Source organism: Gymnoscopelus braueri (assembly GCF_963280865.1).
Source record: "Gymnoscopelus braueri genome assembly, chromosome: 12".
Lineage (NCBI taxonomy): Eukaryota > Metazoa > Chordata > Actinopteri > Myctophiformes > Myctophidae > Gymnoscopelus > Gymnoscopelus braueri.
The window spans coordinates 15346414-15365280 of NC_137614.1; the positions used below are offsets into that span (position 1 = coordinate 15346414).

The 18867-nt window shown below is 42.4% G+C and overlaps 2 protein-coding genes across 2 annotated transcripts; both read right to left on the reverse strand.

The window, feature by feature from the left end:
- Positions 1–839: 839 nt before the first annotated feature.
- Positions 840–4659, reverse strand: rbm15 (RNA binding motif protein 15). The gene has a single exon (XM_080445780.1). It carries the CDS (start codon positions 4519–4521, stop codon positions 1903–1905), a length of 2619 nt encoding a protein of 872 aa, XP_080301906.1. The 5' UTR covers positions 4522–4659; the 3' UTR covers positions 840–1902.
- A 4367-nt stretch (positions 4660–9026) lies between these two features.
- Positions 9027–17846, reverse strand: alx3 (ALX homeobox 3; the record flags this gene model as incomplete). Its single annotated transcript, XM_080444270.1, has 4 exons — positions 9027–9513; positions 10417–10542; positions 12323–12615; positions 17483–17846. The coding sequence occupies 4 exons, from the start codon at positions 17844–17846 to the stop codon at positions 9154–9156; spliced, it is 1143 nt and encodes a 380-aa protein (XP_080300396.1). The 3' UTR covers positions 9027–9153.
- Positions 17847–18867: the final 1021 nt, after the last annotated feature.

Below are 18867 nucleotides of genomic sequence, written 5' to 3' on the forward strand. Positions count from 1 at the left end.
AGCTTGTTTCTTCAATTCACTTCCACCGAAGAAACAGGTTTCCCTTAAATGAAACAATTTATTGATATTCGGTCACATAAGTGCACGAATGCACTTGCGGGTATGTGAACAGCTTCGCATGAGCTGTGCAGTTATGTGGGTTTTCCTTTCCCATGAAATCAGGTGTACATTGCTCAATTTTCCACTTAAAACAGAAGTCATCACAGGTGCAGATAGGCTACACAACTTAAAAGCTGCCTCATCAGTGAAGACTCACAAACACTAGGCATCCTTTCCTGCAGAGGTCTCAGCCCCCCCAGACGCTTCCTTTGTTGTCCAAAGTCGAGGTGGGTATGATGCTCTTCAAACATAGCAATTTTTTTCTACATTTCTTCTTTTTTTTTCAACACACACACACAAACAAACTCATGAAGTAATAATTCAGTGTGGTTTAACATGTCATGACAAAACATACTATCAAACATAATAGCATCAGCAACATTTTGGAAGTAGAACTTTTCAGAATAGCTTAGCTGCTTGGAAGGCATGCTCCAGTTTTGACCTAAAAGATTTACACTACTTTTAAACATGTTTTTAAATTGTCAGTTTGACTATTTGAAAAACAGACCTACTCTCTGATCAATAAAGTATCCATAGCTACTTTTAAACATGTTTTTAAAATATCAAATTGACTCTTGTCTGAAAAACAGACCTACTCTCTGAACAAATAAAAGTATCCATTATTTTGTTTGGCATTGTAACTAATATGTGGCTACTGAAGGGTATTCTTGTTCAAAACTATTGGTTTAAAAGGGGAGAAATAAGACAGACCGTCAAATATCAACACAAAAAGCTTAGTCTACAGTAAGCCTTTTATCCATTACTTTTGCATTTTTATAGATACACAATACACAGCCATTGCAAAGGTAGGGATGCACAAAATAAAATACACAGCAAAAAATAAATGGGGAGAAAAAAACCATTAGTATTACTTTTAATATGTTATGAGCATTATTGTGTTATGGGCCATTCTATGGGCAACTTTATATCTATCAGTACTCAACACCAAGTAAACATTACTTCTTTTTTTTATCACAATGGACAGGCTGGGTTATTAGAGTATCTGAGTGTTCCAATAGACTACATAAAGTTCCACCAAAATCAAAACCTTGGTAAACAGAATACACAACAGTGGGACTTCAAATGTAGCTGAAATATCACTAGTTTTTTTTTTATACTGTGGCCTCCTAAATATAATTATGTCTCCCACCAAGGACAGTTGCTTTCTATCTGCCGGGCCCACTGCCCTCAAAGACAGGTTCACTCCTTCACACTGAAATCAAAACGTCACATACCTACTACATTAATCTGAACAGAAACAATGTTTGTATGCGTGTTTCCCCTGAAATTATATTTCTAAACAACCACTGATTGGGTAGAGCATAGTTTTCTGTTCATAGCAAGACCAAACTGTCTAAAATGTGTAGGATTTTAGAGTAAATTTGCAGTGACAATTAATTAATTAAACTTTTTTTTAAGTGAATGACAATAAAAAATGGGTGCCTTCTAAATCATGTTACATTTGACATTTATTTCTAAAATATGACCTTGTAGTTCACTGCTTTACAATACTCAAGTGAATTTGTCGCGAAGGTTTATGAATGACACGTGGGCAAATTATACACCCTTTTTTTTTTAAATACCGAGGTTTCAAGTTGACATGTTCTGTAAGAGTGAGAAGGTGTTTTTCATTTTAGTGGCATACATGGCAACACACACATACACCCAAAGAAAGAAACCACACTAGTGTACTCCATGATGCAGAACACACAGCATGCAATAGTTATTGACAAAGAGCATTGTTTTCTTGTCTTTTTTTTTTTTTTTTTTTTTACAGTTTGACATTTAGTGTGCACTTTTTTTTTAAGATGCTCCGCGGACTACAATCATGACAAGATAGTCTTCCTCAGTTTTATACAGAGCTTTGGCAGAGAAATCGAGGAACTGCTGGGAGAAATCACAGGGGGGGAAAGCGTGAAGAACCCCTGTGTTGTCTTTATCTCTGCTCCCACCCACAGGCAGGCTGATGACGCCAGCCGCTTGCTTTTGCTTTAGGTACGACACCAGGTTACGTAGTGGTCGCTGGGTCGAGGCCGCCGGGTCAGACGACGACACGTCCTCCGTTTTCCCCCCCGGAACCGCCAGCAGGATGGCGTAGCCGCCGGGGCCCGCCACCTTGATGCGCCGGGAGACCTCGTCGAGCTTGGGCTGGTCTAGACGGAGGCGCTGGGTGATCTTCAGCTCGCTTACCTGCCTCCCGCTGACACCGTCAACGAGCAGGTCGCTGGCCACGTTGTGGTCGCCCTCCAGCAGGTGCATGTTGGCTGGGAAGTTGCTGTTCTTCAGCAGAAGCATGCCATGCCAGGCCAGGCACAGCTTGCCGCTCTCCTGCTTAACCTGAGGGCCGCCTTTGGAGCTTATCTCACAGCGCTCCCTCTTCACCGGGACTTTGATGCCGTCCCCCGCCTTGCGTTTACGCTCTCCTGCCATCGAGATGCCGCCGCTCGACGGACCCCTTTCGGAGAGGCTCTGGGTTTTCAGCCTCCGTTCACCCATGCCGCTTCGCTCCAGGCTGCCATGGCGTTCTCGTGCAGGAGAGGGTCTGTCACCCCGCAGGGGGCGTTCTGAGTCACTGAAGCGCCCCCCTTCCCTACTGCTCCCCCCGGGGCTGCCATCCGGGGAGGCACGCCGACGCCTCAGTGTCCTCTCAGTGCTGTCAGGGGAACAGTCTAGATGGCGCCCATCGTCCAATGTGCGGCGTTTCCGAGCAGGGTCTCGTCCCTGCAGCTCTCTCTCCAGAGACCAGGGCTCCCGTGGCCGTCGCTCTCGCTCCAGGTGCTCCAGTGGCTCAAAAGGTGAGGCACGTATCCGGTCCCGAATAGCAGGGTTGGGCCACTCTGCTCCAGGAAAGAGCTCTCTCTCTCTGAAGTGGAGGGGAGGGGGAGTCCTTTCCCTGACCCTCAGAGGCTCAGGTGCTGCACGGTGGACAAATGACTCTGCCACCATGTCAAACGGTGGTAGTGGGAGAGGCTGCAGGAACTGCTGCTGGTAACGGTGCTGCTCACTGTCTGCAAAATCCACTCGAAGCCTCCTCTCTGGACCCCCCAGTGGGAAGCCGCGCATGTGCGTGCATGCAGCCGAAGCCGCATCCAGGCTCTCATACTGAATATAGGCCCAGGTGTCCCCTTTTCTATAGTCTATGGTCCTTATTGTCCCAAAGCGGTCAAACTCTCTCGCCAGTGCAGCTAAAGGGACCCATGGTCCCAGTCCCCCCACCCATAGGCGTGTGGAGGGCGTTGCTTTACCATATCCTATTTTTATGGGGTTGCGACCCACCATTTTGCCAGACATGCTAAGCTTGGCGCGGTGGGCCATGTCAAGGTTCTCAAATTTAAGAAACCCATACGTGCTGGTTTGTCCCCGCGTGGGCCTCTTGATGTCCACCTCGGTTATAACGCCAAACCTGTCAAACGCCCTCCTCAGGTCCGTATCCGTAACAGTAATGTCCAGGTTGCCCAAAAACAACGTCCTATTGGCTCTTTGGTCATCTTCCGGAGATATAAAATCCTCCTCGCGGAACGCGGCTCTCTCAGCAATAAAAGCTGGCCGTGCCCTGGCCTCGAACAGGGCAAACTCCCTCTCTCGCTCAAGTTCTCTTGGCAAGGGAGGCGGTGGAGGAGGGGGCAGCCGTCCCAGTGCCAGCTGCTGCAGCCTATAGTCTCTGTATCCCAGGCCGGTGGGCGAGAGGGGCCTCTGCATGTGCAAATGTCTGTGTCCCTGAGCGGCGCCATACGGGTCTCCTCTCTCGACGGGAGAGCGGCTTCTCCTCCTGTTGATGTACACGGCCTCGATCTTCAGCGGCCGGTCGTACAGCACCAGCCTCCCCCGGGCGTGCTTGGCGGCCCGGGCGTCCTCCGGCTTCCTGAAGTTGACGAACGCTATCCGCTCGTCGCCGCTCCGACTTATCTTCACGCTGACGTCTCCGAATTTCTTGAACTCGTGAAAAAGTCCGTCCTCTATGTCCTCGTCGCTCAGCTGCGTGCCGAGCTCGCTGATTTTGAGAGTTTTGTACTCACTCTCGGCGCTGTTGGGCGGCGGCTGGGCCCGCGGCTCTCCTCCTCCTCCTCCTCCCCGGGATGAGTTGGTCCTGGTGGCTAAATCCAGTGTCAGATTTAGGTTGTGGTTCTTTCCGAGGGAGCTGGCGGCCGCGGCGGCGGCCTGGTAGCTGCTGTGGTTATTATTCCCCGCGGTTCGGCTGTGTCCTCCGTCGAAGTCCCTGCTGTCTCTCTTGTTGTCGCCGAGCAAACTCCGTCTCGTCGAGCCGTCGTTGTTCTTGGTCGAGCTGTTCCCATTATTGCTGCCGCCGGAGATCGAGATAGCCCCCATTTTCTTGCTGTTCGGGTGGCATCCTCCCCTGGTGTCTCGGATATCATCCAAGGCCCGGGACCGCTTTTTAATCGGCGATCGCTCTTTACCTTTCATCTCAATCCCACACGGAACCGACACTTGGGATCGCCGATTTGGTTTTCTTGGTGTTACTTCTGCAATTTCGTTGCAGGAAACGGTATTAATAAGGCAATGAACGATGTTATTCACTGACCCTGCGGCAAAACAACAACATTCGCCATTTTGTAAAAGAATATCACGAACGCCCGCCCCTTCCGTCCGATTGGATGACAAAGTGGGTGGTAGACGTACGGTGCCTGAAAATCTAAAATGTCACAAAAGAAAACACTTGAAATTATTTACACGACTTGACAGATATAACATAGATAGACCGATATGTAATTAAATGTGAATTAAAAGTCTTCGCACGATTGGATAGAACAGTTTTGATATATATATATTTAAAAAATAACAGTTAATTCCACGTGATATAACTAAAACACCGGCATCGTTTTGGAACAGGTTGAAGTGCAGGGAATTCTGAAACGTTAGTAAATGATCCGGGTTGACAAGAAACAGCGGACACAAAAGTATTAAAAGTCTAGCAAAGGACATAAGGAACAGATGGTGAAACGTATCCCTTTCAATGGAACACATTTCCCAAACCACCACAAGATGGCAGTATCTGACTAGAAGACACAGTATAAACTCAAACGTCCATATGACCCCGCAGAACTATGACCTTGCCAGGACATTAACACAACCAGTGGAGCTGTTGTCCCGAGATAGCCAACGTTTTTCAGGCCCCCTTAGCAGAGAGAGAGATGAAGCAGGGACCCCACACTCTATGTTGCATTAAATTGTTTTGCAGATTAACCCTTTTCATAGATTTCATAGAGAGCTTCATAGACTTCTTTGACAGCACTATCAGCAACTTGACCTTTCACTCTGTACTTGGTCTGCTCTTTCCCCCTCTACACCAAACCTCTAAGCCAAAAATAGCCGATCTACAAGCTCACAACGCCTCGATGGCAAGGCGGTGTGAGCTTGTAGATCTGCTATTTTTGGTTAAAGTTCTCCTCAGAATAGGGATTCTAGGGTTCAAGTGGTTAATGGAAAAATAATTATCCTATCACACAAAGATTTGGTGGACCCCCTGTAGTAACTCTGAAGACCCCCTAGGGGTCCCGGATCCCCTGTTGAAGACCCCTGCCCTACAGGACCGCACACCATGTCCTAAACTTTGAACCATGCCTATTAACAATGAACTAGATTCGATTAATTAACCCCATGCCTAAACATTCATTTAATTAATTAAACCCGACTAAACTAACATGGGACTTCCTCTCTAGGGTGGCCATCATGATGACCACCTTTAATGGCAGCCACGGCAAACTTATTTGCATAGGCATCAATATTCATCCTTCACATTATAGAAGTTCTTCATTTTGCATTTCCTGCTCTAGTCACTTTAACGGTAATTCATTTGAGTAATATGATTTTGGAGTAGTTTTACTTCAACTTGAATATGAATGGTTTATCTTTTGTTTATACAGTAAAACAGATAGGCAGTATGTCTCGAAATACAATTTGCACTAGCTTTTTTTAAATGGACTCATAATGATTGAAGGAGCCAATGTTGTATGTTCATGATTCATCTTTTTCAATAGTAACCAATATTTCTCTGACTTGACTAAATTTAACTGAAATACTATTTCTTAAGGTTGCTCTCTCCACCTCTACGCCTGTATGTTTAAAACTTTCTAATTTCAAAGATCCCTTTCCTCTATGCAATTAATTACCAGCAAAATGAGGTTGTACCTCTTGCTTCAAGCTTAAAGTAAGCACATGTAACCTTGCCATTACACTTTGGTTGACTGCGTTACTGTGTTGGTCACAGTATACTATATACTGCCCATTATAAACATACTGGAACTCAACATGAGTATGTGGGGTCAGAATCGCTGCACTGCAAGGTCAAGATAAATCTTGCCTGGATCAAAGTACTGTGTACTTGAAATTGTGGTCAGCAGACAGCTTTACGGTTTTTAATGACCATTAAATCATATTTTTGTGACCATAATGAGTTTAATTAGGCTATACAGTGATTTATAGACTTGCATGACAGTCTTTACCCAGTGACCCTGACAGAGTGAACTGATGTTAGATTAATGATAGCAACCAACACCACCTGTTTCAGGATTTTTTTTGTTTCATGTTTATCCCTGCCAAATCATCCAAACCAGATTTGTTGAGTTTATGCAGATAAAAGCTTGTACCACAAACATTGGTGCTTCGACAACTGGGTCTTGATTGGTCCCACTGCTTGCTTCCAATTATTTTCATTATTTAGCTTTAAAGCAGGATAAACCATGTTCTGGAATTTCCTTCAGGGTCAATAAAGTCTAAATCTATCTACATTTCAAATGTTATTTTATCGTAGCTGTCTTGCGGTGTTAAAGTTATCATATTGGTTTTATTGAAGCTGTTGCTTCCTCTTTTCTTTTTATGGGCAGATAAATACGCATAACCTGGCCCTATCTGAAAATAAATGTTCTAACTGAGCCTGATCTGCCATCTACCGTTTCCTCAGCTTTCCTGGAGATGGCCATTCTCCTTCATTCCTTATCCCTTCTGACGGGTCCTCTTATCTCTTCCACTTAATCTGGGATTTAATCAGAGGGCCTGTGTAGCTGCAGTGAGGGCTGCCGTCTCCCAGGGCCTGGCTGGAATTTGAAGCTGTGGGTGTGGAAAGTGTTTCTGATGGGTTTGTGCGCTCTTCTATTGGAACCACATGTTAGCAGCTCACACAAAACCCCGGCACAGACTAAGGGGACTGGCAACTAATCTGTTCCAGCATGGCTGTCACACTGAACCAACCAAGAGGACAGGAGAGCCAAATATTCACCCATAAGCCATGCATACTCATGGGGAATAAATGGGGCTTTGGGGGGTTTAGTCTACCAGTGGAACTCCCTTTGTCCCCCAAGTGAAGTTTTATTATCAGTCTCATGTAGACAAATGTTTTTGTATCTGACATCGGTAGAAGGCACATAGTCATTTACACCACATGGGTTGTTGTAATGCAGTTCAGTATTTTTTGGCAGTAAACTGCTTTGGGAGCAACACATCATGGAGATTCCCAGAATAAAGATTGTTAGTGCTGCCTCTTAGTGCATGTGTCTTTGCAAATGTGTCACTAAAATGTCTTCTCACAAAACAAAACGCATACAGTAGTAGGCCAGATAGTTTTGTAGTTAACTGATGGAATCAATTCGATATCACAGGCGTGGGGTCAATCACAACTCAACAATGTATTGGAGAATCATAAACAAAGTGGTTGAACTGAAAAACAGCAACACCGATGCATAACCTGCTTCGCAGCAACCCAAATTTCTTCTATTACACAGTAAAATCATCAGTGTTCATTTATCCATTTGTAACTCTGAGTATATTGGTTAGATTTGTACACTCAGAGTTGAATTAAGACTGAGGAGTTTACTGTGTATTAGACTGTAACTCATCATTCATTTGGTCAGGGGTTTACCACCACTGCCAGATGTGAATGGGGGAAGCCTGCCTCAATGTTGAACAGGACTTTCGCGGGAGGCCCTCTACTTTATCATCAATAGTGAAGTGTGGTCCCAGAGTTAGTTTTTCATTAATGGCCCTGCCACTTGCTCCTGATGCATGAGGTGCCAGCCAAAGGGCCCGTTGGAGTGACGCCAGCAAGACAGCCCCTACATACACCCCCCCTCCCCATACACCACAAAGCTGGCTGCCCTCATGGTGGAGGGTTTCGTCTGTTTATAGCAACCACAGCCCATGAAGCAGTTTGTGCCTCACAACTACATTCCCAACTAAACACAAATATGCGACACAGACTTTTGGTTAGCTCTGCTGTTTATCATAGTCTTAAGTAGTCATGTGAAGACTGGATTCATTCAGCTGACTGCGATTGTTTCGTTGCATATTGTGAACCTCATTTACCCCCCAAAAAATATTTTCCTACTGAATAAGAAAATCGACATACATGGAGGAGGCCTTTATTATTGGTCACACTAAGTACAACAAATGTAAAAGCGATGATTATTATGAAAATTACATTTTTTACATGCTTAAATAATACCCTTTTGCTCATCTTTTGGTCTCAGCATGTTCAAGGTAATGTTACAGTAAGTCTGGAAAAAATTGTATACCTATTAATATGTTTGGTTTTCGTGCAAAGAGCCCAGAGTTATCGAAACCCTCCCAAAAGCTAAAGAGCTTTGGAAGTTATGGCAGTTAAAGCCTGTTGGTGGGTTTACATAAATGTTACATTGGAGAGGAGAATATCTGAGTCATATTCGGTGCCGGGTGTGTACACATTAAAATCCACAGTGTTCATGTAACTCTGACACAGTAAAAACAGGGATTATAGGACCATTTGGGTCTGTTAAACTGACAGACTTAAATGATCTTGAGGATCTTATTGTGACATTGTGTGTGTGTGTGTGTGTGTGTGTGTGTGTGTGTGTGTGTGTGTGTGTGTGTGTGTGTGTGTGTGTGTGTGTGTGTGTGTGTGTGTGTGTGTGTGTGTGTGTGTGTGTGTGTGTGTGTGTGTGTGTGTGTGTGTGTGTGTGCACATGCATATATATACATGTACTGTACGTATGTGTGTATGGGAGGGGAACACAATACGCTTTCGGCTCAGTCAGTGCAGAATACAGGACGCCGGCACTGTGGTGGTCATGTGGGCCAAGAGAGGAGGCTGCCGGGCTCCTTGGCTTTCATCCGCAGTGCTACTAGGCCCGTTGGCTTGTATTCCGTCTCAGGCCCCGGCTCGAAGGAGTGGGACCCAAGGCCCCCTGGGAAACTGTGGAGTGAGTAGAGGCCGTTGATGCCTGGATGGTGAGAGGGGTGGTGGTGATGGTGGTGATGGGGGTGGCTGGGAGATGGAGGCATGCCCATGAAGCCAGGCAGGTTACTGTGGGGGTGGGAGTAAGGGCTCATGCAGGATGAGGGCATGGAGTCAGCACCTAGGACACAGCCGCTCGTGGATCCCCCGCCGCCACCCGAAGTGGCCCCGGGCCATAGGTTGCTCTGCATCTAGAAAAGGGAGAGGATTCAAGATAAGGACACCATGAGAAAAAGACCATTGGGTTTCCATAGAACTACTATGCAAATTATTCACAATTCAATAGGGTCACATCTACAGTTAAATGTAGTGTGTGTGTGTTCTCTTTATTAAATTATATTTGGTACTGTGTTATATATGACCCATATGGGTCAATTGTTAGACTTGTATTTTTTTTCTGTGTGAAATTAATAATCTAGAATGTAGTGCTTTAGTACTATAGTTCTATTTCTTCTACACTACTACTACTACTATTAATACCACTACTACTAATAATAATAATAATTCTGCTACTAACAATACTGCTGCCTCTGCAACATGTAATGTAAATAAAGTTAATCAGTAGTGTCCTACTGCACTGGACCTCAACATGGGGTCTGGGGACTATCAGGGGTCCTTGAGGGGGTTCCAGGGGGTCCAAGGATAAATCATTTATAGTTAGGAACAGAATGGACCCTTACAGGTCTGTAAAGTGTACGAATGTACACTTTTAATTAAACCCATGCCCTGTACCATTTGGACATTAAAATCAGGATTTTACAAGTGTTGATGGTCCCAGGGATTACAATTGTATCAAATATGTATCCTTGAAGTTGGCATAATAATGCATAATCAAACTGGGGGTTGTTGAATTTAAAGAGGTTGAGAATCAGTGTCCTACTGCAGTGGTTCTCAAACCTTTTCACGTCAAGGACCCCCAAAATGATATGTATTTGGCTGCGGATATTGGCTATTTCTGAATAGCCAATGTATAAAATATGGTTAAAGTGGTTAAAATGATTGTGATGCTATATTAACTAATGTTGCTGGGGACCCCTGGTACCCCACCAAGGACCCCTGCGAACCAATGTCCTACTGTATGTGTGAGTTTCTACCTGGTACGTGTCATGACGAGGGAGCAGAGAGATATCATATGTAGCAGCAAAGTGGTTGCGAACCTCCTGGATCTTCCCGTAGCGTTCCCGTTTCCTCCATTTGGCTCGGCGGTTCTGGAACCACACCTCAGAAGTAAACACAAAACATTAACCACATGAACCCTAACGACCCTATTCTGGGGCAAACATTCAACGAAAATAGCAGATCTATTACATGCTCACAATGTGTCGCAGCGTGTTGCGACACATTTAGAAAATATTAATTATTAGTGAATAATTTCTTCTCTTCTGGGGGTCCCTGGCACAAAGCATTTTCAGATGGGGGTCCGTGGCCAAATTCTTATCATTTTGGGGTTCCTTGGCAAGAAAAAGTTTGAGAGCCACTGATTTAGAGGGCATTTGTAGAATCGGCCTCAAGTCTTAATGGATTAAGAAAAAAAGCAGGGGGCCAAGTATAGACCCCTGTGGGTTTCAGTGGTTAAAGGCAGTTGTGGGAGAAGAACTGGGATTTTTCGCTTGAGTAAAAGTAGCAATAACACAATGTAGAAATACTCTGTTACATGTACAGTATAATGTATTTTGTTTTTGATATTTGTGTGCAAAACAAAAGGTACATCAATATACTGTTGTACATTTTTGAATAAAACATTTCAAATACTATGTTACAATTAAAAGTCCTGCATTCAAAGTATTATGCAGAATAGCCAATTAGTAATGCATTAATGTGTTCATCACTTTAATGTTGCAGCTGGTAAACATGGGGCTGATTTTAATTACTTTGAAGTGTTGCTGGGTATCTTAACCTATAATATTACATCGTAATTTATCAGTTAATCTTTTGTAATAATAATCTCAATCTGCAACACTAAAGTTGCCAAATAATTGTAGTAGAGTAAAAAGTACAACAATTGCCTGTGAGATGTAATGGAGTAAATGTAGATACCTCAAAGTTTTACTCAAGTACAGAAATTGAGTAAATGTACTTAGTTACTTTCCACCACTGATTACAAGATGTTTGTCACAGCATTTAGGAAGTGTTCACTATGGCCTGTCTTATAAGACTTAATTTAACGTGGCCTTCAGTATAGGTAATTCTTTAAATGCTCTAGACTAATCAGATTAAATGAAAGATTGCTGGATTTCCCAAATTCACCTGACACCTGTGCAATTCTGAAAGAATACACTTGACTTTTATAAATAGAGCAAATGAATGATGACTGGTTAACTGCTAAAGTGGACGGATGTGTAGATTAACTTACCAGCCACATTCAAAACTGACAAGCATTTGGCTGGTGGCTAGTGTTCATTTACCACCCTGAAATTGTGTAAATAAGAGTGCCAATGGTTCTCTAATATATTGACAGATTAAATAATGAAAGACAATTACAAGATAACAGGACAGCAGTCAACAAACAGTAATACTACATGGGTAAAAGTGAACATCTATACAAATATAACAATATATGATAGATTGTGGTGATGTATTATTAGTCTATATACCAGGGCACACAGCCAGCCCTGTCACAGCAGCTTATACGTAGGCACCCATTGCAGCCTTAAAAGGAGTAGTTCACCCAAAAAAGTACTAATTTTCTATCAATTACACACCACATGAAGCCTTGAATTCATGGAGATTTTTTTGTTTTGTCGCATTCCTGAGCCAATAATTTGATGACCGGCGGAGTCTCCGGCAGGAACTGAGTCTCCTGTTGACCGCTGACGCGGCCATCACATTTTTTGCTCAGGAATGCGACAAAAACTAAAAAGTCTCCATGAATTCAAGGCTTCATGGGGTGTGTAATTGATAGAAAATACGTAATTTTTTGGGTTGGACTACTACTACTACAGATTTATCATTTGCAAAATATGAAAATGATAAATACAGAAGTATAGGCCTAATGTTTACCTGCACTCGAGCCTCAGTGAGCTCAGTCCTCAGGGCCAGCTGCTCTCGGGCGTACACATCAGGGTAGTGTGTCTTCTGAAAGACCTTCTCCAGCTCCTCCAGCTGAAAGGTGCTGAAGGTGGTGCGGTTGCGCCGCTTCTTGTTCTTGCCTGATAAGTCGATTGAGTCAGCGATAGAAATTCTATCGCTAGAATCTCCCGCATGCAGTCCATTAGTTGGCTCTTTCAGTTTGCCACAGCAGTCCGAGCCAATCACAGGGTAGCCCATGGTTTTTGGAAGTGCTTTCTCTCTGACTAAGGCGGTGGACACAAGAGAGGAGAGGTAAAAAATATGAACAACTTATCTGCCAGCTGTAAAATACAGACAAAACAACCTTCATATTATCTCCCACACAAGATTTCTTTCTGCCAAATTCCACTTTGCAGATCATTTTTCCAACATCAGCATTTTATTCAAATAATCTATTTAAACAAATGTCTATTGTTATTCAATAATGAGGCAGCAGGGTGGTTACAAAGACCTTCCTGTAACTGGGGGGGGGGGGGGGAGGGGGGGTCCCAAACTCGATTCTGGGTCCATCAACAGCCAATGTATCCTATATCAAAGTATCCATGATATAGAATCTCTACTTACTTTCTCAAAGTCAAAGTCACACTGTAACACTCCTGCGTGTTCATTTAAAGCTGAGAGTATAAAAATGTACCACTTACGGAGTTAAACACACAATCAGGATTTTACTGTGTAGCCACATTATTGTTCGGATTGCAAGACTAATACAGTTAAGGATTGATTATATGGCTACAGTGTGAAAAGCGTAATAAAGTTTGTTAATAAAGTTAATAACAAACAGGATATAGCCTGAAATATTTGACTTTACTGAGGAGACATGACTCTGACAGAGGATATTGGAACGACCCTTCCCATCTCGTTTCTGTGCCTCACTATTTTGTTTCCTAAAGAATTGGGTTAATTTTTACACTTCAGAGTTCAAATAAAATTCCAGATTTTACTGTGGAAAGGAGAGCACAGAGAAATTGTTGCGCTTTGAGAAGACACAGAGCATCAACATACATTCCAAACTTCTTGATTTTCCTTAATGAACCTGACCCTTTGCTTTGATTAGGTTATAGCTCACACGCACAATACTATCTGAATGGAGCACCGTTGTTGGCTTCATAGCTCCTAACAAGTGACTTGAATTAAACACGCAAATCAACAAGATGAACACAAGCTTGCGTGTGTTTTGGTTTTTAGGTACACAAAGATGAAATGTTTGGGGTCAACCTCAGGACGGACATATCCATTTCTTTTATGTATATCTGATTGTACGTTTTGAATGCTTGCCGCATATCAAAACACCAAAAGACAACTTGGACTGAGCACTGAAAGTTAATTTACCAAAATATATATTTTGACAGTACGTGATTGTTTTATTAATTATCTATGCACATTCTGTGCTTTAATTCATGTAGGATGTGCAGCAGTCAACAGGAAGTCTAAAGTGTGTTATTTTCCTGATTTCTAACAGAGCATGAAAAGGGCTGTTCCCCTCCTGCAGTGTTTGGATGTTGTTGTCCATGTTCATTATGTCTAACCGAGGGTCCTGAAAAGAAAATCACTCTCTATCTATCCGCAGGCTCACACAAGGGACTGCTGAGACTGTACTTTGCCATTCTCCTAATTCAACAGAGGTCCCACCAGAGAGCACTTTTCGCTGCAACATTAATTTCCTCATGTCCATTAGATCCAACCTCACACCATTGTTCATGCTGAAAATATTCTTTCTCAAGATCGCAAAATAAGGGGCCATAGGACACCATATAGCTTTTCCCCCTGTCAGAAAACCCACATCCGCTCCCCCCCCTCCAGCTCACGGTAATTGGAGATCTATGTGAAATGCAGTGCAATGCATGTAGAAGATAAAGTGAAAATGTACTAAAGCGGGGAGGAATATCACGAAAGAATGGAGCAACTCTAGCACGGTGACGTCATTGTGGTGGAAGTCTGAGCTCCTCTTTTCCTGGCCTCTTGTTCTGTACATGAAGTTCTACTGGAAAATAGCTGGGATCTTCGAGGGCGAAATGGCCATTTGCATCGACGGCCCCATAAGCCAAACGGTTCTACCTGGTTGTGCATCGTGTGATGCTGAATCACTATTGAAGCTACATCTGCTATAGCACTGGTTCTCAAAGTGGGGTCTGGGGACCCCCAGGGGTCCAAGAGGGGGTTCCAAGGGGTCTGCAGCAAAATGAAGAACAGTTTAAACACTTAAGCCCAATTTATTTTGGGCTTTTCAAAAATAGCCAATTTACAAGCTCACAATATGTTGCAATGTGATGCATTGTGAGCTTGAAACATTTTGAGCAATCTTGACAAATGTTCTCTTATGGGCGTGCGTGACACCAAATCCTTTCAAGTGGGGGTCCGTAGCGAAATACATACATTTTGGGGTCCTTGACATAAAGATGTTAATTCTCCAGTGGTCATATATTTACAACTTAAAACACACTAATGGTAAAGTGGTCTAAAATTAGTTTGGGATGGAAATTGGTCAATGACTCATTGTTGTTGAGTCTCCAATAAAGTTGGTGGAATGTGGGGAGTGTTTTCTTTTTTATATAAACAATAACAAGAATATTTAATTGTTTGTTAATGTAATGTTTAAAATATTTATTATGACAAAAACAAGAACGTCAAAGCAACTCCCACATAAGCGAAAGGACCATTACTTCAACCACCTACGGTATATTGTTAAGCCTACATTCCATGAGATGGTGTCAGGCACTGATTATTATTATTATTAGCGGTAGTTCTCAAACCTTTTCATGTCAAGGAACCCCAAATTGTGGTCACGGTCCCGCATCCGAAACAGAGCTTTTTTTTAAATTGCAAATCAAGCTTGTGGTTAAACTGATTTTGATGCTATTATTTTGCTGGGGACCCCGAACCCCCTCAAGAACCAGTGGGGGTACCCAGACCCCACTTTGAGAACCACTGCTTCAAAAATATCAGAAATTCTATTGTGACGATTTTATGAACTCTAAATTTGCAAATTTTGTGACTGTAGTGGGCTGTTAACAACAGAATATTATGAATAAAATCCAATGGAATGTATATGAGCTAAAAGAGTGGGACATTTTGAAGTCCTCATAGCATTGACCTTTTGGCCTCGCTCTATTGCTATCTCTTAACCTCCCTCTCCCCAGACAAAACAGGAAGACATTATCACCCTTTGAAGGTGCATAATTCAAACATCCAAAAATGTAACGTTTTTTTACACGTGAGCACATAGGCTGCTACATGAATTCAAACATATACACAATGCGCTTTAAAGTAATACTTCAGCTAATAATTGATTCAATAAAGGTACAAAATAGACAAATAAATGTGTATGTGTGTGTACTGTGTGAGAGAGGGAGATAGAGAGAGACAGAGCATGTCTTTTTTCTCTCACAGCAACAAAGCCGTTATCTTAAAAATATATTGAAAATATCTGGACTGGTCTGCTTTCTTTGGCAATGACATGAATCAAGAAGATGTATATTATTCCGGAGAAAGATATCACAAAGTCCTTATCAGCCCTTATATCCCTTGCTCTGTTACTTTGAAGGATAGATTATCAACATCAATAAATAAAATTGCAGACCACATAATTTCCTCAGGCTTATGTCCAACACACTGCTGCTGTAATACCTAAGCTTTGCACTATAATTTTCATCAAGTCCGACAGCTGTTAAGCGGAAGTAAGCTATTTAAAACGAACTCTTAGAAAAAACAAAAAACAACAGTGCATCTGTTTGTGTGTAAATGTATTTTGCAATGCAAGAAATAATGAAAAATACTTTGACATGCAATTTCTACTTAATTTTTATTTTTAGAATAATTGTATTTCTGCCATTAGCGGGTTTGGCCCAAAAGCCTAGCTAACCCCTAATCACACACCCAACTGGCTGCCTGTGTGACCTTTAACCTCACACTTTACGTCAAACCTAATTGACATTGGGGGTGTCAAGTACAGATAAAACTTGTTGACATCTTTATCACAAGCTATGCTTTCACACCTATTGTCAGGGCAATTCAATTGCTTTGACTTTTTTTTTATTATAATGAGAAAAGTCTCCTTAAACTAACAAAAAGGAACATTCCCACTTCACTATTACACCAAATGTGAGAATATTGATGCTGCAATGTATATCTCTCTCTCTCTCTCTCTCTCTCTCTATATATATATATATATATATATATATATATATATATATATATATATATATATATATATATATATATATTATATATATATATTATATATATATTATATATTTTTTGTTTATATATATGTATTGTCTAAGTCTAGGTAGGTGCATTTCTAAAATTACGCATAAAAAAACAAATTATGGCTACAGTTATTTTATAGGCTTAAAGGCTTAATAAGTTCTTGTGAAATTCCTTCTCAAGTCCATGGTCTTTAATTTTTGGATCATATTCAACAGAAAACATAGGCCTTTAACGTCCCTTTAGGGCTCAGTTTAATTTCACAAATATTTTACCCACAGCCACACTTACTAATCTAATCACTGTATGGAAACTTGTGATTTTCTTGACCGTTAATTCGCTTGTATGAGTTAATTGACTTATTTGTTGTCAAGCCAGTGGTTCTCAACCTTTTTAGGCCACGACCCCCCAAAACTGGGGACCCCCCAAAATAGTCATATTTGAGTTGAGGCATTAACAAAAAAAAAAGCCTGGGTTTCCGAGGCTACATTTAGTTTGACTCGGTTCCACAGATAAATATTGTGAAAATAGCCAATCTACAAGCTCACAACACCTGTGTTGCAAGGCGTTGAGAACTTGAGATCTGCTATGTTCACAATTTCTGCCTCTTTCCGTTATTATTTGACAAATCGGCCAAGTTTTTACAGTAGGCCTATAGTTCGTTGATTACTTTTGATGCAGCAGTAATGGTCTTCTTTTTCTTTTTTTACTTTTTGTTTCTTCTTTTTTTTTGGTATATCAAAAAGGTCTAAAAAGTCCTTAAATTGTCACTTCACTGTCATCTGGGCTGGGGGGGCCCAAACAAATTATGTGGGGACCCCCCTGGCCCCTGGGGGTCCCGACCCACAGGTTGAAAACCACTGCTATAGACAAAACAATTTAACTTACCTTCAGAATTGCTGTCGTAAAAAGTCGGCTTTCCGCTTGTCGCCAGCACCTTGTGATCCTGATTAATATTGTCCATGAACTTGTGCTTCATGGAAGCCGGTGAGGAGCGGGGATCCGCGGAGGGAAAGTCCGCGGCGGAGTCGCTAAACCTCCCCATGGACGAGGTGTAGAAGTCGGCGCGCAGGCCGAGGCGATGCGGCGGAGGAGGAGGAGGAAGGTGCTGCGAGCCGGTCTTCTGAAGAAGTTCATCGCAAGGAAGGTAGGATCCGGTGGATCCAGAGCCGGAGTGATCCAGTCCCGGGGAGTCTTCTGGAGTTCTGCTGCTTGCCTGCGAGGAATACGACAAACAACTTTCGGTCTCCATCTTTACGCCCCGGCATGTAGTTTAACGACTAGGCTTTCCAATACTGTCTGTAGGCTGTCTTAGTGAGAGCGAGAAAGAAAGAGTGACCCCCCCCCCCGCCCCCGCCCCTCTGCTCTTGTCAAGTGGGTGGGATTTAGTAGATCACAAACACAGACCCGTGAAACGGACAGTGGTGTAAAGTAACTAAGTATATTTACCCAAGTACTGTACTTAAGTACAATTTTTAGGTATTTTTTTTCTTTCTTCAGGATTTACAATTGTCAGTCATTTTACTTCTATACCCCACTACATCTCAAAGGAAAATATTGTAGGCCTACTTTTACTCCACTACAATTATACTGTATGAGTTACTAGTTACTTTCTAGATTTTAATTATTATTACAAAACACACTAAGAACTTCAGCCCTATATATTACAGCCATTTGAAAATAGTAGATCTATAGACTACAAGCTCACAGTAGGCTATGTGATGCATGCAACCCATTGTGTGCTTGTAGATCGGCTATTTTCAAAAGATTTTGTATACATTTTGAATTTGTGAAATTGGACATTCTGCACAATGAGTACTTTGACTTGGTGCTTTAAGTATATTTTGATGCCGATACTTTTGCACTTTTTACTCAAGTACATTTTGAATACTAGCCTTGTACTTGTAACTGAGTATATTTACTGCAGTATAGATACTTTTACTTAAGTAAAACATGTGAGTACTTCTTCCATCACTGGAAACGGAGAGGGGAGGGGTGAAGGGGAGGGATATTTGACAGCCAGTCTGATATAATCCGCCAAGAATTCAATCACGCGTGGTTTTCTGTCCCTCCAATTAACCATTTAATTCCTATTTCATATACTATTATAGTCACCAGAACAAATGGGACAGAGGGAGCACATGCACGGCCACTTTTACGCACGGCACGCATGCAGAACACGTTACGCACGGCGGATTAAAGCAATTGCAACTCCTATTCTCGATATAGGTGGAAACAAGGCTACTTTGGTTATAAATTGTGTATTAACGAAT